The 23,772-nt window shown below is 45.3% G+C and overlaps 2 protein-coding genes across 4 annotated transcripts; one reads left to right on the top strand and one right to left on the bottom strand.

Annotated features, from left to right (window-relative positions):
* Positions 1 to 334: 334 nt before the first annotated feature.
* On the bottom strand, positions 335 to 14,255 carry chtopa (chromatin target of PRMT1a). Of its 2 annotated transcripts, none has more exons than XM_017721517.2 (6): positions 14,032 to 14,255; positions 8,442 to 10,198; positions 6,756 to 6,906; positions 4,815 to 4,995; positions 2,060 to 2,200; positions 335 to 1,265 (listed from the first exon to the last, which is right to left on the bottom strand). In XM_017721517.2, exons 3-6 carry the CDS (start codon positions 6,894 to 6,896, stop codon positions 1,066 to 1,068), a joined length of 663 nt encoding a protein of 220 aa, XP_017577006.1. In that variant the 5' UTR covers positions 6,897 to 6,906; positions 8,442 to 10,198; positions 14,032 to 14,255; the 3' UTR covers positions 335 to 1,065. The 2 variants fall into 2 exon arrangements, with proteins under 2 accessions (XP_017577006.1, XP_017577005.1); XM_017721516.2 differs by having other exon boundaries at positions 10,104 to 10,198.
* Positions 14,256 to 14,330: 75 nt separating this feature from the next.
* snapin (SNAP associated protein) lies at positions 14,331 to 22,340 on the top strand. Of its 2 annotated transcripts, none has more exons than XM_017721519.1 (4): positions 14,331 to 14,470; positions 19,335 to 19,381; positions 19,480 to 19,598; positions 21,726 to 22,340. In XM_017721519.1, exons 1-4 carry the CDS (start codon positions 14,346 to 14,348, stop codon positions 21,831 to 21,833), a joined length of 399 nt encoding a protein of 132 aa, XP_017577008.1. In that variant the 5' UTR covers positions 14,331 to 14,345; the 3' UTR covers positions 21,834 to 22,340. The 2 variants fall into 2 exon arrangements, with proteins under 2 accessions (XP_017577008.1, XP_017577009.1); XM_017721520.2 differs by lacking the exon at positions 14,331 to 14,470 and adding an exon at positions 15,968 to 16,125.
* The last annotated feature ends 1,432 nt before the right edge of the window (positions 22,341 to 23,772 follow it).

Genomic DNA, 23,772 nt, shown 5'->3' with positions numbered 1-23,772 from the left:
GTGGTCATAATGTTATGCCTGATTGGTGTATTTTAAACACTGTGGAACCCCAATAAAATCTAAGTGAATCATTTACACGTAGCAATTCTGCTAAAATACAAAAAACAAACATAACGCACTCACGCAGTCTGTTGCATTCCAAGGCGTAAAGACAAATTAAACACCTTCACTTTATACAAGGTGTAAAGAACGAATATTAACTATAAAATGTGCTTAATATGAACATTAACTTCATTAAAAATATATCTTTCCACCATCAGAATAAAATCAATGCATCATAAATGGACTTAAACACTGTAGTTGTGTAGTTTGCTGTAGGAAAGTCAAGCACATGTACAGTGTTGTTGGTCCATCGTGGCCAAGATTTATTAAAATGCAAAAAAAAAAATCAAAATAAAAATGGATGTGGGTTACATTATACTTCAAGATATTTTCTATATTTAACAAAGAAGCAAAAAGTAGTTATAACATCGTCCTCTTCAAAAATTCTACCTTTAAAAATCACAATAAAATACCATTATAATAAAACGGAGAGGGAAAGACATTCGTAGGACGTTGTATTCAGGGACAGCCTGTGTCGAAGCCAAACAGCTGAGGCTTTCACTCTTTTCTTCAAAGTCCAGCTGAATCGAGTTTCCAGGGCCATAATGGGTGTTCTAAAGAGAGGAGTTCAGCAAGGGTCTGTTCTAGGTCCATGTCAGTTTTGGGTTTCACGACCAGAGGCTCGGCAAAGCTGTTGCTCAACGGGCAGGACAGGCTTACATACATATCCCTAAACATTTCCACTTTACAGAAAGCTTCTCTCATTTCTTCCAATCGATATTTATCAAACATTTGAGTCAAAGCAATACGTCTACTCTAGACCAGCGAACAGCCAGTAGAAGAGAAGGCTCTACTTGTTTGTGGAACGTCATCAGTCCAAATATCAGTACGATTTCGGTGGGCATTCAGCACATGAAATGCCTCGGCTGTTGGCCGACATGAAAACGTCAGTCTTTTTATTTGCAGATCTATATGGGCCCTGCTCTCATCTCTCTATCCTTCCATCTCTGAGCACTGCTGTCATCACTCCATACTTTCAGGGTCTGCTTGGGCCATGTACGCATCCAGCTCAGCATCCAAGTGGCCCTTGGTCTTGGACATGTAGGCGTCCAGCTGATTGTCCAGTTGCTCCCTCGTCACAGCGGGACGTCCGGCTCCTCTTCCTCTGCCACGGCCGCGGCCCCTTCCGATGAACCCCCCGCGGCCCCGAAGACCACCACGTCCTGAACGAAGAGGACACATTCGGTCAACGCGAGCACAAAGCAAAAGGTAAAAGGTTTTGTCTGCACAGTGAAATTAAGTTGAAAGAAAATAAAAATTACATCCTCTATGACCTAAACACGGCACTTTCCTGCAGATTTCTAATTTTTAGTTTCTATTTATTTACTGAGATTAAAATTACGGGGGAAAGAAAACATGAAAGTGTGCCATATCTTTTGTATAGGCCACATTTTTCCCCCTTAAAATCTAAAATTCTGCATGTAAACAATAACTGCTCTGTGTAGAGGACGTGTTAACTTGTTTTCACTTAAATCCACAAAACATGGAAATCGCCCTGGGCGCCCAAAGCTTCACACGTGACTGTACAATCATTAATCTGTAGAGAACTAGTCTCAACTGTTGCTCCTGATTACACTATAAGAGCACCATCTTAGGCCTTCTATGAATAAAGCTGCACCCACTTTGATTGCACCGATTATAAAACCTGGACGTGGATTTTTATTATTTGATGCTACATTTCCAAAAAGTGCTCTATAAAACTCCATCATGTTCATATGATTCATACCCACAGACGCACTACAGTCCAGAATCTTATCCAGAGTGACTTACAAGAAGTGCTTTGATCTATTTATCTATATACTGCAGTTTTTCCTCAGCAGTCTCATTTTAACTCCCTGGGACAATGTTCAATGCGGATTTGCACGAAACGCATCACCTCCTCTAACGAATCCACTCGAGTCACGATCTCCACTCCCACCGAAACTAAAATGAATTATAAAAGGCCACAAGCCCTCACCTCTGGGTCCAGCTCCCCCTCGTCCAGCTCCACCACGTCCACTCAGGATGGCTCCTCTACCAGGGGGTCCTCCACGTTGGCGCATGCCTCTGCGCAGCCCAATGCGTCCAGGACCACCTCGGCCCTTGAGCTGGCCTGCACCTGTAAAAGCACAACGTGGTTGAAGTTGATTCTGGATAAACGACAGCGCATTTTTTATTGTTCACACAGAAACAAACGACACATCTGCGTCTCACATGAGAAAAAAGATCAGATTTGGGCCACTTCAACCTGCTGAGTAACCGCAGTCTGAGAAACAAATCGCTGTAAAACGTCTGCAACAAGCCCTCTGTTTGTGCAAGCGAGAGGGTTTGGGATTCAGCTCATCTCTAATACGACTGATTACCACCGACAGAGTTCCCTGCGCTTAGTAAAAACAAAAAAAAACTCAACAGAATAATCAAACACTGACGTCTCTCTCCCTCAACAGAGAAGCCAATGGACAGGAGCCGAACGGGGCGGACTGAGGTGAAAAACGCTGGAGGATTCCTTTAAGCCTTTTGGTGTCAGATGACCGTGTGAGCAGCAGTAAAAGCCCAGCTGTCCTTCTCCATCGCCACATCATGCGTCCCAAGACAGGTGTGGTCTTGGAGGAGGCCAGCTTAACTCAGTAAAAATGTCCAGAGCTTCTGTGGGTGGGATTTATCTCTGAAGGACGCTTTCAGAGTAAAGCAAGATTATTCCAGACAAAAACTGAACCAAGAATGACCGGTGTGTTCATGGCTGCAGCTACCGGTCGTCACCATCAGTGCTTTGATCAAAGCCTGTCGGACTAAAATGCATAACACGAGAAACTTCTACCAAAAGTGCTGACAAAACATTCTTGTTCTCAAGGTTTTAATTACAGAACAGAGCCTTTCAATCGTGTCTTGGCCAGCAGAGTCACTACTCTGGCCTGAGCATGAACTGACGCAGATACCAAGAGCCTTAAAGATAGTAACACACAAAGATTCATCCAATTTCAAAGTGCCATGTTTACACAACCACGAGGCGTCTAGGAACCAATCACAATCCAGCTGAAAGAGGGAGTCAGAGTTTCTGACCGTCAGTGGATGATGGTTCCTTCAGTCTGAGAGGAGATGAGACCCCTGCGTCTCCACGTCAATGAGAGTGAATCCGTCGTAACTGTGCAGCCTGATTTTCGTGGGCAGTGAAGCTCAACACTGGCTGATCTCCGAAACCGCACCGAAAGAGCCGCGAGTGCAGCGACACCTAAACTTCATGCTTCATGATTTAAGACTCCTCCGTCAGCAGTGCTACGGGTCTCCCTGGTCCTGCCGCGTGGGGGGTGTGGAAATAACAGCAGACGACAAGATGGGCTTCACTTTTAACAGTTTAGTTATGACTTCAAGGGGCACAACGCTTAAAGACCGCCTAGTTCCAGCACACAGACTACCCACTGGGCTCAACGCTGGGGCTATATAAATAATTTATTTCATTAGCTCTCATCATAAAAACGCTTTTTTTGCAGGTTATTAAGTTAAGTGATACTTTTTTAATCCCACAAACGGGGAAATTCCACCTCCGCATTTAACCCATCCGTGAAGTGGAGCACCACATACACACTAGTGAACACACACACTAGGGGGCAGTGAGCACACTTGCCCATAGCGGTGGGCAGCCCTATCCACAGCGCCCAGGAAGCAGTTGGGGGTTAGGTGTCTTGCTCAAGGACACCTCAGTCATGGACTGTCGGCACTACGTTAAACATTAGGTCTGTAAACATTTAAAATTCTTGACAATAGTGAGTAACTACCAAAAATCAAGGGTCTACACATAAATGACTATGACCTGTGTCATCACGGTCAGCATGCTGGCTGACGCCGACCACAAAACAACCAAAATTCACAAGAGCGTAATAGGAAAACATAATATCAAATAATCTCTCGACTAACTGCCTGTTATGCAGTCTCGCCTTTGTGTGTTTGTTTATATTCAGCAGGGAACAAAATATCAAAGACTGACAGGATTTAAACCGTTTACTCCGTTTTTGATCTTCAGTGCTGCTAAAGCAGTAACGTTACCAGAGCTGGTTTATAAGGAGCCTGGCCACTTCCTACTTCCCCCGTTATATAAATAAAAAAAAAGACCACTGAACAGCAGAGGGGGCGCCTGTAAGCGAGTCCTCAATGAAAGGGAGTAAATGGCTCAACAATTAAAAATGAAAAGTTAAAATAGTTTCTAATCACTTGCCCAGAACTTTCCCTTAATTTTAGAAAGTAGAACATATTTCATCAAAACAGCAAAGAAAACTCACCTGCGTTTCCTTTTTCTACAGCAGCAGCAGCAGAACGTCAACAGTACTGCTACCAAGGGCTGACTGGTTGGCGAGCGGAGCAGCTCATTGGCACGGACGTCATGAATATACATGAGGTGCCGTTTTAAACTTCTAAAACTCTGGTTTCTTAAAAACGTAACAGTGGTGTTAAAACGTTCTACGCTGCTCAGTGTTGAGGAAATGATCGTATTCATTTACAGTAAAAATGTTTAACCGTTTCTAAACTATGATTTTTTTCTCAAACGCTCCATATCAACCCATTCGTTCTGGACTCACTCGGGAGCGCCCTCTAAACCTGGAAGACCTTGCAGAGTGGGAATTCTCCTCTCTACAAGTTCTCCTGCCCTACTTCTGACAGGAATTCCGAGTCCAAGTTGAATCACGCTGCAATTAACGTTTAACGAGATGCAGTACAGATGAATCGCATGTCGACCTCACCTCTGAGAGCCAGAGCTCCTCTCATGGCGCCGCCTCTTCCTCGTCCCCTCAGGCCTCGGGCGGCTCCACGCATTCCTCCCATGCCAAAGCCCCGCCCTCCGACTCCGCCCCGCATCAACGAGCCGATGGGCCGACCCAGCCGGGCCTGAATGTTGCTCTTGCCTAGTCGCTGCTTCAGACTCTGCAAATAATTACACTGTGAGCACAAATTAAGACTAAAACACCACTATGAACACACCTGTATGTGGGACACTCCCTGTCCAATAACGTGGTGCTCGTTAGAGGCCAAGGAGTCACAGTTTTCTCCTACAGGCCAAATGGAGTGGATCAGTAAAGACATGCTCGGTGCTTGAAATCTGCTTAATTCATTTGACTCTGGAGCTACAAGGCTTACGCTGCCTCAAAGTAACAGCAGCTCACAGTTTTCAAGCTTCAAAATAGCTGCTAGAACTGCTCGGAGCACTTTTGTACAAAACCTTGGCTGCAGACACGCAACTGCCTGACATGCACCGCCAGCCTATTAATGTCATCAGTGCCACAACAGTGTGTCAGTTTTATACGGAGAAAAACAGTGAAAAACATCATGTTGGGCCACGAGAGCTACACCGAACGTATATCAACACTGTCGTACTGATAACAACATAATTAAACATGGAAAATTCCAGAATAAAAGCACAACGATAAGACATGAAAGTCAGGTTAGTTAGCAGAAAAATCAAGCAAACGGGCTAACCGCTGAAACTGAAGACGGATAGAAGCGTTAGGTATAAAATCCGATGGTTTTGCTTCCTAACGGGAACTGGCTTGATGGTTGCTGACCATCAGGGAAAATTAGAAAAGAAACAAGTGTATCTGGAATCTGGCCTAAAGCACCGGATCACATGATCAGAATCCTTAAAGCTGTGATATCAACCCATCAGGAAAACATTGAGAATGACATTCTAATGGGAGCGCGCCGGGCCCAGAGCGCGAGGGGTCCCAGAGAATGTCTGTTGGATCCTGGTGGTTCTCAGCGTTTTCCTGATGGGTTGCCAAAGCGCGAGGGGGCCCAGAGCGCAGGTCTGCAGTCAGACTCTATTGGGTTTATCTGAAAATATAAAAGGCAACAGTCTTTATGTGTGAAATGTTATGAAGAATAGACCAAAAGAAATGGCCCAAAATTACTTGGACAAAAGTTGCTCCATTAATGAAGCCTTTTACTGTTTTAACACCTAAATTAATTTTTTTTACTTAAAACCCCGACATTCTTTATGGTCCCACCTGGACCAAGCAAGCGCACTGCACGTTCCCTGGGACGTAAAGAACTCAGGAGAAGAAAAAAAAAAACCCTACGTTTGTTACACAGACCTGACTTCTTGCTGAGCTTTAGTCCTTTAAGACGTGCAAGTTACTGTTTTCTCACTAAAGCTGCTAAAAATGTGCTCCTCTAAATTCAGCAACATTCAAAAACGAGAGTAATTTTAATAAGCACTACTTTTAGCTGCTCTAATGCAAACAGGCACCTTATCAAACGTTTATTAATGAAGCCAAACACTAGCGATTCAGGAGTAGCACGCATTAGCAGTGCATCTAAAGAGGCCGAGATCTGTTCGCACGTCCCGCAAAAACACATCACGCCTGCCGTGCTTTCCCCTCAGAATGACCGCCGTATCTCCGCCGCAGTCAGCGGTCGAGCTGTCCGTCTGTATTGGAGCTCTAATCCGAGGTGATGACCTAAATCGTTTAATATGATCCATAAAAACTCAACATATTTTTTAAACAAACAAAATAAATAAATCCACAAAAAAAGGACCTTTTCCCATCAAATCAGTGAAGTGAAACAACTTTTCTCACTCCGAGAGAAAATTTAAACGCCGGTGAAATTTTAAAGAACATCAAAAAACGAAAACATTCTAGTCGCAGCCGTTTTTCCTCACTGGCTCTTCTCTTCTCGCTCTTTACCTGTTTGTGCTGCAGGGCGGCCTGCACTGACGGCCTGTTCTCCATCTGCTGGGCGAGCCGGCGGTTGCGAGCGCTGGCCATGTGCTGCTGCTGCATTGTAGCCCGGATGCTCACGGCGGTCGGCTGCTTGTTCTTCATCATGTTTGTGAAGCTTGTGGAACACAACCAAAGGAGCGGGGAGCACAGAAAAGGGAGAGAGAAAGGGGACGGGAGAGGAAGAGAAGAGGGAGGAGAGGGGGATACGGAGGAAACGAGGTTTCGAAATCAAATCATTCCACACACACCATGGACGCAGCCGCAGGGCTGAACCTGCAGCAATTCAGTGAATGCCCGTTTTGAGACACCTCTGTGTTTTTGTTTCTTATACTCTCTCTTTGTAAAGTCTGGAGACACCCCAGCATTTCAGCAGATTCAGGAGAGAAACAAAAAGCCTATTCGACTTCCAAAGGCAGAGGAAACAGAAGACAGACTGTGCGTTTCAATACTGTTTAACACGCCCTCAACATTCAGGAAATGTTCGACGCCAAGGACCGCGGCATCATTGTATTCGCTCAGCTGAAGGTCGTTTCAGTTGAAGGACCGCTTCGAGGGGGTGAGGTTACATTTCTACCACTTTCATTAAAAAACAAAAACAGACAGAGAAAAGGCCAATGTGGAATAAAGCTTGAATCACCAAGCTAAGAGGTTAAGGCCAGAGGCAAGACAAAGGAAGGGCACCGTTTTCCTTGAAGTTTAAATATAATTATTCACAAAGAAAAAATATGTTACCCTCGGTTTTTTGAGTCGAAGCGGGTGAGGGCGAACGGCCCCGTCTCGAGGCGAAGCGGGCGAGGGCGAACGGCCCCGTCTCGAGGCGAAGCGGGCGAGGGCGAACGGCCCCGTCTCGAGGCGAAGCGGGCGAGGGCGAACGGCCCCGTCTCGAGGCGAAGCGGGCGAGGGCGAACGGCCCCGTCTCGAGGCGACGCGGGCGAGGGCGAACGGCCCCGTCTCGAGGCGACGCGGGCGAGGGCGAACGGCCCCGTCTCGAGGTGAAGCGGGCGAGGGCGAACAGTTTGTTGAGAGGAAGTGGGTGAGAGTGGACGCTCTGCTTTAAGGAGAAGTGAGAGAGGTTGAACGCCCCGTGTTCTAAGGTGAAGTCTGATGTACTGTTTTGTGGTGAAGTCAGCAAAGTTGGACACTACATCTGAGATGAAACTGTTGAGGGCACGTTAAGAACACTTGAAATGCAGAAAGAATAAGTACAGAGTGAAAAGAAGAGAGGAAAAAAAAAAAAAGAAAGAAAACTGGAGTAGAGCGTAGAGCATTTACAGAGGAACTGCCACTTACAGACCCCTACTACCTAGTAGTGGTGTTGGTGGTCCAGGGCTAGAGGGGTGTCTAGGCCACCCAGCCACTTACAGCCCAGACCGTGACCGTATACACTTCTTCATGAGAGAAAGAAGGGAAAAGGGGTGAGGGGGGAAACAGTCACGTCCAGGCATGGACTGGGCACCTTGTTTGAAAGAGAAAGAGGAGACAGGTTTTAAGAGAGAAGAGGGAAAGTATAGGATCATCTAAGAGAGAGTTTGTGTGAGAGAGGGCAAAAAACATGAAGGATGGAGAACCATCCACTGTATCAATCTCATTTCTCACTCCCATGTTCTGGAGAGATTGTTTCTGCAGTGCATTCACATGCAGGCAGCTTACCTTACTGTTATTACCAAAACGCTCTCACCGCAGGGAGTGTACTGCTCACACAAGACGGCCAGCTTTGATGTTGTTAAATATCACCTGCTAGAAAACTAATACAACAGACGGGTGAGAAGTAAAAGCCAAAAACCTTACATAAGGTGTGTTCGTAAGGTGCTGGGCAACCTTAAACACTTTCAAAGAACCGCACTGGAGTGACAGAACAATTATTTCAAAGGGCATTCCTACAGTTGGTACTTCAACGATGGTGGTGGAGAACGTGGGCCAGCGTCACTCCAAAATCTCTCCAAGACGGTCAACTGGCGGTGAAGGCCACAGCATATGATTCACATCACTTTTAAACCATTCGGTGACCCCTCATGCCCTGTGGTTGGATAGAGGTGACCAGTCAAAACCATTTATTCTGATTTACAACGACGCTTCACTCTAAAAGAGACAACTGCCAGCAAAATGCCGCCCACAGCATCCCGAAGCCACCACAAACTGTTTTCTCGGCGTACGCTGCACATGCACTCTCCCACCCATGGAGAACATTGCGGACGGCTAATCTGACGACGCTCTACCCCACGTCTTGGTGCAGTGCTGAAGGTTCTTGGACCCTACGATGCTCATCCTAGGCGTGGGAATAAAAAAAAAGCTCCGACTTGCCTTCAGAGTCCAGCCACACCTCCAACTGACGTCTAGAGACGTCCTTGACTGGCAGGATCAGGAGTCGATCAGCGCGAACTAAACTCTGCAGGAAAGATCTCCAGGAGGAGGCCTAGTGACCACTGCTCTACGACCACTTCAGTGACGAAGGTCTTAGTCTCTCAGAAATGAAAGAGCGCCAACTCGTGGATTAAGAGAGAAATGCACCTTGGCGAGTGTGACGATGGGTTTAATGCACTTAACGCGATTTTTTTAAACCCAAAGTCTCGTGCAACTACACCGCATCACGTTTTCCGTCCACCTCTACCTCCTTCGTGTTTGGAATGAGGTGTTTTTGGACCGCGACCCGACTATATCCCTCTCTACGTAGCTGTCGCCGGACTGTTCTCGCCGACACAGTCCGATTGCGTCCCGCGTTGACGTTCCGAGTTATCTGAGGAACCGTCGCTCTTCTGTTTTTCTTTACGTAGCGCACCAACGTGCGGGTATCGCGCTCGTTAAACGCGCGCTTCCGACCACAATTCCCAGCCCTGTTTACCGACGTCTTCCCCATAACTTTGAACGCAGAGGTCACTTTGGTGACCGTTCCTATTGAAACACAAGCCAGCTGGGCAGTCTTCGTGACTGAAGCTCCTGCCATGCGCGCCCCGATAATAAAGCCTCGTTCAAAGTCACTTAGATCTCGTCCTCTGGTCATCGCCAACAAGACCGAGGTCAACGCGGTACGGACGTTATCTGCTTAAGCGCATCAAAGGGAAGCATCCGCACTTGATGCGCTTCTTTATTTGTTTACTCAGGTTTTCCCTCGAATCCGTCACCCATCCTAAACGACCGCGGCCGTGTTGAGTGAGCAGCACACGCTCCGTGGGCAGTCTAGCGTCCGTGCCAGGTCTGGTATCTCCCCTCATTGACCTCCACAGAACAACACGGCTCTCTGCTTCATGCCTTAAGTATCTCTGTTTTCTCCCCCCGGGCTTGAGATAATGCTGTCAGGATGCGTTGGACCCTCACCGCTCATTCAGGGACACCTTGGTGGTGCTTTTCAGCACGACTTTTTGAGAAGAGGGGGAAGTCATTTTTCTTCAGACTTGCTGCCTGGCTTGTTCCTGTGGGGAGAGACTTTAACGTTAGGAAGATAAAATGACTCGACGGGATAAAGACATGACAAAGGGCTTCTGGTGAAGTGCCAACCATTTGTAAACTGGTTGCACGTTTTGTGCAGAGCTGACTGTAAAGATGCTCTATATGCATTTATTTTAATTAAATACAAAGAAGTACAATTACTAAGCCTTACTGCTGGAAGTCGCCCTGTGTAGCCTGAGTTAGTCATTTAAAAGTCAGACCCCCAGTTTTATTTTACCCCCACAGTTTTTATATATATACATAAAAAACAAAAAAGACAGGGCTGCTAATCAGCAGAGGGCGTCAGCGAGCAAGACGTCAATGAATGGGAGTGAATGGAGCTCAACGGCTAAAAAGGAAAAGTTCAAATAGTTTCCGATCACCCGCCCAGAACTTTCCTTTAATGTTAGAAAGTAGAAGTATTTCACTAAAAGAGCAAAGAAATCTGAGACATTCCCTCTTTTTCTACAGCAAATGGGTTTTGGGCAGCAGGGGGCAGGCTTTACTGCTATAGAGTGATGATTGACGGGCAAGCGGAGCAGCTCATTGGCTGTTTGCGCTCTTTGACTTCAAACATGCATAAGGTGCCGTTTCAAACTCGTACAGCTCGAGTTTAAAAGCTTTTAAAATATAACAGCGGTGTTAAGATGTTTTATGCTGCTCTGTGATCAGGAAACACGTGAATTCTTATATTAAAAATATTTACGCATTTATAAACTCTGGTTTTACTCAAATGCTCCATATTAACCCGTCTCGGGCCTCACTCCGGAGCGCCCCCTAGCGTTTGAGAAACCCAGGAAAGGCATTACAAAGCGCGAATTCTCTCTACAAGTTCTCTGCTTTTACACAACACCTAGTTCTGGCAGCCCAAGCTGATTGGTTGATCAGCGTTTTGTTTTTTTCACAAACTCTATCACTCTGCTGAGACACTGTTGCTAAGCAACGGCTTTGACAGCTGTAGGAGACACTCAAGACCATTGAACGTTTTTACTTCTTACTTTGCCTCAAACAGAAAACGGACACTGTTAACATCACATCTGACCGACAGCCGATTTGGTCCGACTCTGAAGACGAGACGGTGCTAAATTCCCAAACTGTCGTCTCCACTGAGCAGCTTTTCAGTCGGCAGCTGTGACAGAAGAACAGCTGAACAACCTGGAATCAGCCAGAAATGAACCCAACACCATTCGGCAAATGAAACGGGCTGTAAGAAGCTTTACAGACCGGCTGGAACAAAACAACATTAATACTGATCTGGACAAACTGACCAAACTGAGCTGAACCTGATATTGGGTCAGTTTTACGGCTCAGTCTGATTTGGTCCGACTCTGAAGATCAGACACGTCTGGCGAATGGTGTTGGGATCATTTCTGGCTGATTCCAGGTTGTTTAGGTTCTTCTGTCACAGCTGCCGACTGAAAAGCTGCTCAGTGGTGACGACAGTTTGGGAATTTAGTGTAAGGAGCTTGAGAACGAACTGCCGGCTGTGCAGCGAGTGGGCGGAGCTTGTTACTCTGGAGCTCGTTACTCTGACGTAGCAGCGAACTGCTCGTTAAGGAGGTTTAATTAGGAGGAAGGAACTGAACATTAAAACATTAAACGCCGCGTTCACGGCCAGTTTATTCATTTCTTACTGTATTTATTTAACTGCTGTATTAAAGCAGTAGAGCACTCGAGGAGGGAGTTACCACCAATAACATCCCGGCTGTGACGATCTACGGCGACCGAATCACAGCCAGGACGTTATTTTGTAATAAGACACTCCCCCTCGTCTTCTATTGCTTCGTTACACCCACTCAAAACAAAGCCTGGCTTGCTGTTTTATACTGGCGAAGGTGTGTTACGAGTTCACACTGCATGCAGTTACGCACTTCCACCAGAGGGGGCTCCAAATCCCCAAAACTCACATAATGTAGCTTTAAACTCGTTTATATTTAAATGTTAATATTTTAACGACAGTAAATTGGTGATAAACTTTGCCCCATTTTGATAAATCATTTTGCCCTAGAACGCCCTCCAAAACAAGGCCACAATCTTCTCCAAACCATCACGAAACAAAATCCAGACATCAGGCCGCGTATTCCCAACGACCTTCTGTCAGGGAGAGGCCGTCTGGTTCCCATCACCACCACTGTGAACAGTCTGACACGAGCGTTTCGCTCCGATCGCCTCCGTTTAGGAATTTAATCACGCAGAACGCTGGAAAACGGGTGGAATTTCCCTTTAAACGTCCACTTTTGTTGCTTAAATGAACAGCCGTCCAAGCAACTGCCTTATTTAATCTTATCCTTCACTTCTATTTCTCGTTTTAGTTCTTCGTTACTTTTTAAAACTCATTTTTATTAGTTTTTATTATTATCATTATTATATATTTTTCATTTTTTAATCTCAGCTTCTTTTGATCTTAATCTATCAATTAAACCTCAAGTTAGTTTAAAATTCTTTTTATTTGAAACGTTTAAATACAGATTTTATTTTCCTCGTCACGTCAGTCCCTGTTTCTGTAAAACGCTCGGCTACACTGAAAATGAGGGTTGCCCTCAATGTACTTCCGAGTCAAAATAAAGGTTAATTGATTGATTGATTGATTGATTGATTGATTATCTGGACGCGTCAGAGCGAGATACCCAGGTAGCCGTGCGACGTTCCACGTTACGTAGACCACCAGTAACAGTGTGGCCCACAATTATCCCACTTTAATTGCAGTTTATACTGAATTAGACCAGCGCCAGTAAACGGGCCGGGATGCCGGGTCAGGAGTAAAGAGCAGGTTTCTGGTTTTATGTGGAGCTACTCGCTCACTCAGACCCACCTTTCCTGGCTACGTCGTGAAATAAGAAGCCCCCCTTTTGAGGGGGTTTGCCGTCAAGCCTGGGACTCGCGCCGGCTGCTTGTTTAGTCTGGAGCCGAGTTTAAAGCTGCAGTATGTGAAGTTACAGCTCAAAGGGAAACTCCACCAATCTCTCTAAATTTCCTACACAACTCACCGAGACGCGCACACAGTTGAGAGCAGTCTGGGTCGAAACGCTCCGGGTCAGAAAGGTTCACAGTGGTGGTGATAGGAACCAGACGTCCAGCTGGAAAAGCTCCTTCACAGAAAGGTGATGAATACAGTGCCTGATGTCTGACGCGTGTTTGGTGACAAAGTTTTAGGTTAGAACGTCTTAAGGCCATTTATTTGAACCCATTTGTGGCGGAGGAATAAATACAGGGTGTTCTAAGGCAAAATAGTCCAGAAAGAGAACTTATTTTCCAGATTTCCCCTCATGATTGAATAGAAGACCTCAGAAGACTGTAGGTGTGGGTTCTCTAGTGGGTTCTGGATAGTAAATAAAGCGGCTGCATGCGTGTTGAAGTCATGATGACCACTGGTTCCTATCACAATCGCCACCAACCCACTCTGCTTACGTCTGAAGGAAGGGCCAGATCAGAAATTTTGAAAATTTGGTGGCGTTGTCCTTTAAAAGGGGACATAATTCATTAGAGCCGCAGATTTCAGCGGTTCTGCCGGACAAACACAACATCAACGCCCTTAACGGACACTTAACTAGCAAGTCTAATTAATTCCTATTAAACGTCGGCTTCTTTTTCGAATTCTCCCGTTCCACCTTAAACGGGGCAGCAGCTGCATACAAGCGCCTGAGACGCCGGAATGGAACTGCACCGTTTAAGGTGGAACGGGTGAATTCGAAACCGAAGCCGGCGAGTAGGACACCAACTTCAAGCCTGGCCCGGGATAGACTACTTAACCCGCAACAAACACCGTCAACACCTCCAATACCGCCGTCTCGACACCACCCACTTCAGTTTTACTCACTTTTGGCGGAGGAGCTGGAGGTTCGTGCCGGTTTAAGGCGCCGCTTCGGCTCACACGTCTGAATTTCCACTGACTCAGCGGTTCTATTAAAGCTGTCTGCTCCAGCAACGTCTTACGAAGTCTTGTCGCTGTTGCCCCTCCTCTTACGACAAATCGAGACCTTAATAAATATAATTTTCTGGGTTTTTTACGCCTTTAATACTGGAATCGGCCTCCCGTCTCCTCACCCGACACAAAATGGAGCTGCTGCGGGAAAATGGAGGCTCTTAACTCCGCCCTCGAGAAAGGCCACAGAGCTGTTTTAAGACGCCGAGATGGGCCACTTCAGTGCCGGAAGTCCGCTCCTCCACCGCTGCTGTGAAAAACAACAACAGCCAAAAACCATCCAGCGATTATTTTCTTCATTCTCAAGTGAATCGCTGTGGCAGTTGTTCCGACGGTAAGTCGCTATTTGGGCTACTGTCTCATTATTTCTACCTCCTTTCTCACTCCTTGTGATATCGAGAGGCCTTCTCGTTATTTTCAGAAAGTTTTTCCTCTTTTGAGAAACTTTCTCGTTGTTTATATTTAAATATATGTTTGTATGTTTTTATAAAGAATAAAGCTTCTTTAAAAAAAACGTTAAAGTTTCTCAGAATAATGAGTAAATTTTTAAAAATAATGAGAAAGTATCTCAACATTGTGGCGCGCCAGTTCACTTAATAATGAACAAATAATAATCCGGGGGATTTGAATGTTTAGCTGCCGTTTATTTGTGCTCCATGATGCTGATCGTATTATGTCGCGCCTCGTTTATTCCCTGCCAGTGTTCACCGTGTTTACTATACAAGATCCCAGCCTTTTGAAGAAATCCCGTTGTTGTCATGAGGCTTTTGTCGCCTCACATCAGTGCAACCTTATTCACTTCAACAACGCAGTGAAAAAATGACATTAAATATTTTACGTAATACTGATATTTATTTTGCTATGTTTTGGTGGGTTGTGCACACTTTGTATACAACGATGCGCAGAAACGACATTGAAAATACACAACAAACAAACAAACAAACAAACAAACAAATAAATAAATAAATAAATAAAAACGTGATCTAAATCATTAATTAATCAATATTACAAATCGAAAATGAATAAAAAACATGGACTGAAGCAGCAATGCTAGCAATTCCAACAAAAAATAAACGGAACATAATAATTTATTAATATTAATTAATATTAAAACGAAAAATAATTAATATAAAATATTAATTTGATACACAAATAATTTTCATTAAGAGCCTTTTAAAAATATATGTTGAAGTTACTCCATGATGGACTAGAAATATATTTACCGAATAAATAAACTCATATATCTCGATCCGCTCCCGTTTCTCGAGGACGCTGCGTCTAGCGCCTCTAGAAAATCGTGCAAAGATCTGTGGCTTCGGTGGAGCAAAGCGATGTTCGAATCATGAACGGGTCGATTCTTTTTCCAGAACCGATTCACGGGTTCATATGAATCCTTTTTTTAAACAGCAGCGGCGTTATACGTGAAAACATCAAACAGAGTATAATTAATAATATTCAGCAGTTTATTATTACAGCCCGAACCAACCAGTACAGCTGACTTTGTAATGTACATACGGTGTGTGAGAATCAAGTTTACTTTTTAACATGAGACTCACTCACTGAGTCTCTGATGGTATATGGTAACTGTGTTTGTTATTTTTGTAGCTGTGGTGAGTAAAAGCAGTGGGTAACAATATGAGGTGAGAATTATTTGATTTGTCATTGAATGGAATTGGATTTCTCGCTGATTCGGACACGCGATTCGTGGAAAAAGAACAGTTTAAAAGAATCGGTTCAGTAAACGGAATCAAACGGAATCACGAGTTGGAGAGGGAGGGGTTCTCCTCGTCTACCACCATATCGCGAGAAGGGCAATTGGTTTGCATTAAAGTATCGCGAGAGCGAGCAGGCTGGTCGTCTGGCGCTGGGTGCGATGGCTGCGCCGGCCGCGGTGGAGACTCCGTGCGGGAGAGACGCGATCGCGGACGGGCTGCTGGGCCTCCTGAGGCCCGCGGTGCAGCAGCTCGATCTGCACGTACATTCGGTCAGGTAAACACGCAGCAGAGCCGGGCTGCTTGTTGCCATGGCAGCGATAAGATAAACAACAACAACAACAACAACAGAGTACCGACTAAATCCATGTGCCTCGTTCTTTAAGGGTTCTTTAGTAAAGGAAATGGTTCTGTTTAGAACCGTGAGCTCTATATAGAACCATTTCGTGCTTGGATGGTTCTTCAGATTGATGGCGAATGTGTTGTTGTGGTTCTGTGCAGCACCAAAAAGGGTTCTTGCGTGGCTCGACATCGTAATAAAAGCAGAACCCTTTTTGGTGCTGTATAGAACCATATTCCAAACATTCTCCATCAAACTGAAGAACGATTTAACCCTGAAATGGTTCTGTTTAGAACCAATGCCCTTCAAAGATTCTTCTCTAAGGGTTCTTTAGTAAAGGAAATGGTTCTGTTTAGAACCCATGCCCTTAAAAGATTGTTCTTTAAGGGTTCTTTAGTAAAGGAAATAGTTCTGTTTAGAACCCATGCCCTTCAAAGATTGTTCTTTAAGGGTTCTTTAGTAAAGGAAATGGTTCTGTTTAGAACCGTGAGCTCTATATAGAACCGATTCGTGTTTGGATGGTTCTTCAGATTGATGGCGAATGTGTTGTGGTTCTGTGCAGCACCAAAAAGGGTTCTTGCGTAGCTCGACATCGTAATTAAAGCAGAACCCGAGATAAAATCGTAATAAAAGCAGAATTTTAAAGGAAAATACCCACAAAGGCAACATATCAAATGTGGAAACTGAGAAATTTTATTGTTTATTATTAAAAAATATCTTCCCCTTTTAAATTTGATGCCAACAACATGCTCCAAAAAAGTTGGGACAGGTCCAGTTTACCGCCGTGTTTGATCAACAGTTCAGAGTCTGTTTTGTACAACCCCAATTCCAGTGAAGTTGGGACGTTGTGTAAAACATGAATAAAAACAGAATACAATGATTTGCAAATCCTTTTCAACCTAAATTCAATTGAATCCACTACAAAGACAAGATATTTAATGTTCAAACGGATAAACTTTATTGTGTTCTGTAAATATTCACTCATTTTGAATTTGATGCCTGCAACACGTTCCAGAGAAGTTGGGACAGGGGCGTGTTTACCGCTGTGTTACATCACCTTTCCTTTTAACAACACTCAGTAAGCGTTTGGGAACTGAGGACACTAATTGTTGAAGCTTTGTAGGTGGAATTCTTTCCCATTCTTGCTTGATGTACAGCTTCAGTTGCTCAGCAGTCCGGGGTCTCCGTCGTCGTATTTTGCGCTTCATAATGCGCCACACATTTTCAATGGTAGACGGTCTGGACTGCAGGCAGGCCAGTCTAGTACCCGCACTCTTTTACTACGCAGCCACGCTGTTGTAACACGTGCAGAATGTGGCTTGGCATCGTCTTGCTGAAATGAGCAGGACGTCCCTGAAAAAGACGCTGCTTGGATGGCAGCAGATGTTGCTCCAAAACCTGTATGTACCTTTCAGCATTAATGGTGCCTTCACAGATGTGCCAGTTACCCCTGCCATGGGCACTAACACCCCCCCACACCATCAGAGATGCTGGCTTTTGAACTTTGCGCTGAAAACAATCCGGACAGTCCTTTTCCTCTTTGGCCCGGAGGACACGACGTCCATGATTTCTAAAAACAATGTGAAATGTTGAGGGTCAGACCACAGGACACTTTTTTAGATGGGGAGATCTTGAGTGAATGGTGCATTTTGAAACTTTTAGCAATGTTGTCTTACTGCTTTTATCTATTTTATGTAAAAAAAAAAAAAGTAAGGACATTTGTTTTTCTACAATATGAGCTCTTTAATTTCATTCTGTTGTGTTGGTTAGTCCTGAGATGCTAACACCAGCTTCGCTCCTGCCTCGCTCCAGCCTCGCTCCAGCCTCGCTCCAGCCTTACACCAGCCTCACTCCAGCCTTGCACCAGCCTTAAACCAGCCTTACACCAGCCTCACTCCAGCCTCACTCCAGCCTTACACCAGCCTCACTCCAGCCTCACTCCAGCCTTGCTCCAGCCTCGCTCCAGCCTTACACCAGCCTCACTCCAGCCTTGCACCAGCCTTAAACCAGCCTTACACCAGCCTCACTCCAGCCTCACTCCAGCCTTACACCAGCCTCACTCCAGCCTTGCACCAGCCTTGCACCAGCCTCGCTCCAGCCTCGCTCCAGCCTCGCTCCAGCCTTACACCAGCCTCACTCCAGCCTTGCACCAGCCTTAAACCAGCCTTACACCAGCCTCACTCCAGCCTCACTCCAGCCTCACTCCAGCCTCACTCCAGCCTTGCACCAGCCTTGCACCAGCCTTGCACCAGCTTTACACCAGCCTTACACCAGCCTTGCACCAGCCTTAAACCAGCCTTACACCAGCCTCACTCCAGCCTTGCTCCAGCCTTACTCCAGCCTTGCTCCAGCCTTACACCAGCTTTACTCCAGCTTTACACCAGCCTTGCTCCAGCTTTACTCCAGCCTTGCTCCAGCTTTACTCCAGCTTTACTCCAGCTTTACACCAGCCTTACACCAGGGTTACACCAGCCTTACACCAGCCTTGCTCCAGCCTTACACCAGCCTTGCTCCAGCCTTACACCAGCCTTACTCCAGCTTTACACCAGCCTTACACCAGGGTTACACCAGCCTTACTCCAGCGTTACACCAGCCATACACCAGCGTTACACCAGCCTTACTCCAGCTTTACACCAGCCTTACTCCAGCTTTACACCAGGTTTACAACAGCCGTACTCCAGCTTTACACCAGCTTTACTCCAGCCTTACACCAGCTTTACTCCAGCCTTACACCAGCTTTACTGTTGCTCACTTCTCTCATTTTGCAGATTTAGCTTTTGGTTTTGACCAGAAGGATCCAAAAAGAGAGGAACAGAACAGAGTCAAACAGGCTTCACTTGCTATGCTGATCGGTGCTGCATGTACTAAGAACTCTTCTGGGGGGATTTTGGACCTCAGGCGTTTTTAACAGCAGCTACTTTTACATTGTGCTTGAGTCATTACTCCACTGAAGTAACAATTCTTCTACTTGGGGATGGGTTTATGCTCCTCAGGAGGGACCTCTGAGTCTCTTTATCTTTGTTTACTTGTTCATTAGTATTGTGTTTCTATTGAGTATCAGTTTTGATCTTTGAGTGTGATTTTTGAGAAAAGTGCTGGGACCAAAACAGCTGATTGAGATTGTCTTTGTCTTCATCTCCACACAGAGAGAGTCAGGTGGAGCTTCGGGAACACATTGACAACCTGGCGACTGGTAACGATGCTCAACACTAGTAGCCCTAACTGTAACGGTGTATAATGATGACTGTTATGATTATTGACGATTCTGTCTGCACCTTCTTCTCCTTTCAGAGTTATGCAGAATTAACGAACATCAGAAAGTCGCCCTTGACTTGGACCCCTATGTAAAGAAACTGCTGAATGCACGCCGTAGAGTGGTTCTGGTCAACAACATCCTTCAGAACGCCCAAGTAAGTCATTCTAAGCAAGACTGCAGCTGGTTTATGTCCTGGTCTTATAGTTATGCAGATAAATCTCTCAGCTATTCATGAGTTGGGTGAGGAGTGTTAACAACCAGCAAAGCATGAAGTCAGTTCAATTCAGAAATGTTGCGCCAGAATGTGAAATGCGAATAAAACAGAATTGAGAGTGATAAAGACGACTGGTACAGTAGTGTTAATGTAGAAAAGCAGTCGTTTTTGTCTGTCAAGATGCGAATGTCACAATTTGTACAGTCCCACACATCAGTTGCTTCATTCTTAGTATTATTCTGCTTTCTCAGTCACTTCAGGGTGTTTTCACTTGTAGTCCTTTTCAAACGAGTTCTTTTACAGTGAACCTGAAAGGGAACCAACTGCAAAAGACCTGTTTTTTGTGTTCGTAGAGTAAGTGGACTGTAAAAGAGGACAATTCTTTGGTCCCTTGAGATCTCAGACCGCAACTCCGTTGGAACTCAGACCCCTGTCACAGTGTGTGCAGTGCCTGCAAAGTGGGCAGCTTTCTCTGATAAATCTAACCTTTCATGTGGCGAGAGGAACCACCAGAATGCATGCTGCTCTCCTGTTGGCCGCATGGAAACGATTGCCCGAAGTGCATCACACAAAATGGGAAAAATGACCCTGCATGTCTGCCGTGGTGGGCTCCGTTTTCGGCTCCTCACTAAGCTTAAGCAGCGGTGATTCGTTCATTCAACGTTCAGCGCGAGAGCCGCTTTAAACTCAGCATCGCGTGCCCAGCATAAACCTTTAACGCAGTGAAATCACACGGGCTCTCGCATCTTATCCCTTCAATATGTCAGGGCTGCTGTCTTGTCGCAGAGCACAGACGGGCTTTATCCTGAGAAGAACCTTCTAAATAATCCTTGGTGGTCTGTTTTTACCAGCTGAAGTGCTGAAGACTGTGGCTGTGTGTACATCGAGCCTGGAGGTCTTCACCATTAAACAAAGCGACAGTGGACTGGGGCTGTTTAGAGGGGTCTGAGTTCATTTGGCTCGATCACATATGGGCAGAAAACCATGACACAGTGGTCTTCAGACGCTGAAATGGCCCAAATGTGAAAACGCCCTTGAAGTGAACCTGAAAGGGAACCAACTACAAATGAACTCAGTTCGTTTTATGGAAAGAGGTCTTTCTTTCTGGTCCTTTTGAGATCTCCGACCACTTCTTGTTCAGACCACAGGTCCATTAGAACTCAGACCCGTTCCACGCCACTCATGGTGTGTGCCGTGTTCGCAAAGTGGGCAGCGTTCTCTGATAAATCTAACCTTTCAGGTGACCACCAGAACGCCTGCTGCTCTCCTTTTGGCCAAGCTGAACCAACTGGCTGAAGTGCGTCGCACAAAATTGGAAAAATTGACGGGGGGTGTCTGTCGCGGTGGGTTGCCTCAGCATTGCGTGCCCAACATGAGCCGTTAACATAGTAAAACCACGCGATTTCTCACGTCGTATCGCTGCTGTCTTGTCGCGGATAACGGACAGGCTTTATCCTGAGTAGAACCTTTTTAAATGATTCTTGGTGGTCTGTTCTGATGTGCCGAAGTGCTGGAACACTGGCTGTGTGTACAGTGAGCCTCGAGGTCTTCGCCATAAAGCAGAGCAGAAGCGGACGGGGGGCCGTTTGGTTTTCTTTTGAGCCGCAAAGCAAACTACAAACGAGCAGAGCTGAGACCACCTCGAGAGGCCGTTTGGAGCGGTCTGAGTTCATTTGGCTTGTTCACATGTGCACAGAAATCCATGACTCAGCGTTCCGAGTCCACTTCTTCTTCTTTTTTTTTTTTTTTGCTGTGAAGATTCACAGGACGAGCAGATCAGAAGCCTTTTATTAAGATCAAGTGACCCTTATTAGCCCCACCACCTCTGCGTTTAATCTGTGCAGTGAAACACCACATGCACACTAGTGAAGATAGGGGGGCTGGAGCGGTGGGCAGCCCTATCCGCAGTGCCCGGGGAGCAGTTGGAGGTTAGGTGCCTTGTTCGGACACGTACTGTCGGCTCAGGGGACAACCTTCAGGTTCCTTAACCTCCAGCCCATAAACAGCGATTCCACACTTTTGGACACTAGTGAACTCTGTTCTTCTTCTCATCCTCTTCAACTGCAGGAACGCTTGCGGAGGTTGAACCATAATGTGGCCAAGGAGACGGCACGCCGAAAAACCATGCTTGAAACATCTGGAGCGTTTTCCACCCGGTCACCAAGCAAACCATGACGATCTACGCTTAAAGACACTGAACCTTTACACTGTGGCATCTGCTGTACACGAGCAGAGGCTTCAGCAGAAACATTCTGAGCTATGCACAGCGTCAGCAGGCGTGTGGCACTGCTAAACAGGTATTGTGTTACTTTAAAGGAATAGTTGACTGGAAATGTAAAACTTGCACCCTCCCCTTTTCCCAGAAATTTGGGGTCACCTTTGTGTCGATTTTTCTTTCGTTTACTTGAGCTGGAACCCTATGACTAACGTAATTGACTACCAAGCCTGTGTAAAGTGTAAGTAAGAAGCAAACTTCCGACACGGAGCGTGGCTTAGCCAATCGCCTGTGTTTGGGGTACGCAGGAATAACACTTCCTCTACAGAGAACGCGCATAGAAATGACCTCTTTCTGCAAATTTTAGAGCACAGTTTCTGTTTATTTGCTGATTTTTACAGATTATTAAAAAATCCAACATGAAACTCAGAATTGTTGCACAGGCCGCATTGTTTTCACTTAGAAAATCGGAAAAACATGCCATTGATCCAAGGGCGCATAGACTTTTGCATCGGTCTGAGCATCTGATTTTTGGATGCACCATTCCTTTAAAAGCACCCAAAGAAATTGTCAATTCTTTTTTTTTATGCACAATAGCATCATGAGTGTTGAATCCAAGGGGAACACAGCCAGTTTTTCAAAAATTCCTGCACAAGTCAATGACTGAGATGTAAACAAAGTGATTCAGAGGGGTTTGCTTTGCAATGGTTCAGATGTCTTTACTGTGATGGTGATAGGGACCAGGGGTCGCCATGACTACAACACAGATATAAACGTTTGGTGAAATACTGATGATGTTTAGAATGAAAACCTTCTCTAAACTATAGTAAAACAATGTCCCAGACATCAGGCAGTCTGCACGTTCGGAAGCCGTTGATGTAAGAACGTTCTGTGAGGGAGCTTTTGGAGGTGGACGTCTGGTTCCTATCACCACCACTGTGAAGAGTTTCGACGGTCAAGTTTCTCTAGAGCGGAGCGTTTCGCACCAAACCGCTCCGAATGACTCTGTTTACATCTCAACCGTTCAATAATGGAGAAGTTTTGGAAAGTCATTGGACTTCCCCTTTAACCATGAGTGTTGTTAATACATTAATATGTGTTCTCTTTACTAATAAGCCTAATGGATTTATGATTGCCTGCCTCTAATTTGCACCTAATTTTAATGTTTCTGACTCATGTATGTGGAAATGTATGTAGAATCACTGTATGTATCGCTGTTGTTGGAAGAAAACCTCGCATCTCCATTTTTGTCATTTTTGAGTTTTTGGCGTGATTTAAAATGGCCTGTTGTTCTTTACGTTGTGTATAAACTGCACGATGAACGGACCAAAAGAAACGGCCCAAAATGCCTTGGAAAACATTCTGGTTCCATTGACTTCCATTAAAAGTGAAGTAGGTTTTTTCCTTCTCCTGTAAAGTGACTTTTTTGGAGATAGGAGGTTTTCTTCCGACAGCAGGGCTATGTTTGTTTTCCATGCACTGTCCTTGTAACCTTGGCCACTTTCACATTTGATCTGTTTGATGGATTTTTAGGATCCTAATACTGTCTAAACTGTAAATGTGAAATACAGATGTGTTGTCTGACCTGCTGGTCCTGAGCGGAGTGTCACTGGAACGGGAACGTTTATCCCTCCAGTCGTTCCTCAGTCATTTTAAGCATTACGGATTGCGCATACGTTCTGTGCTGTCCTTGCAAAAGGAAGCTTGCCAACCTATTCATTTAAAAACTAGCTGCCCTTTATGTTGTGTGAATGTTCTCTAGTGAATGTTAATGCATTTATACTCCTTAGGAAATCTCTTCACATTAAAGGGCCTACATGAAAACTGCTCTTGTTTTGTTTTTTCCTTCATTGATGTCATTTTTGTGGTTTCCATCACCAAAATCCATCATCATTTTAT

Source organism: Pygocentrus nattereri, chromosome 27 (genome assembly GCF_015220715.1).
Source record: "Pygocentrus nattereri isolate fPygNat1 chromosome 27, fPygNat1.pri, whole genome shotgun sequence".
In the NCBI taxonomy this organism is placed as follows: domain Eukaryota; kingdom Metazoa; phylum Chordata; class Actinopteri; order Characiformes; family Serrasalmidae; genus Pygocentrus; species Pygocentrus nattereri.
The sequence above is the reverse complement of the archived record's forward strand: the minus strand, read 5'-3'. Positions and strand labels throughout refer to the sequence as shown.

Bases quoted from the DNA above. Each gene is read 5' to 3' on its own strand.
- chtopa (XM_017721516.2), bottom strand. From the start codon at position 10,168: ATGACTTCCCCCTCTTCTCAAAAAGTCGTGCTGAAAAGCACCACCAAG. The intron at 6,907-10,103 runs GTGAGGGTCCAA...GTGTTCCACAAG, and splicing joins AAGGTGTCCCTGAATGAGCG to CTTCACAAACATGATGAAGA. The intron at 2,201-4,814 runs GTGAGGTCGACA...GTGCTTTTACAG, and splicing joins AGGAGCTCTGGCTCTCAGAG to GTGCAGGCCAGCTCAAGGGC.
- snapin (XM_017721519.1), top strand. From the start codon at position 14,346: ATGGGCCACTTCAGTGCCGGAAGTCCGCTCCTCCACCGCTGCTGTGAA. The intron at 14,471-19,334 runs GTAAGTCGCTAT...ATCTCCACACAG, and splicing joins CTGTGGCAGTTGTTCCGACG to AGAGAGTCAGGTGGAGCTTC. The intron at 19,599-21,725 runs GTAAGTCATTCT...CTTCAACTGCAG, and splicing joins ACATCCTTCAGAACGCCCAA to GAACGCTTGCGGAGGTTGAA.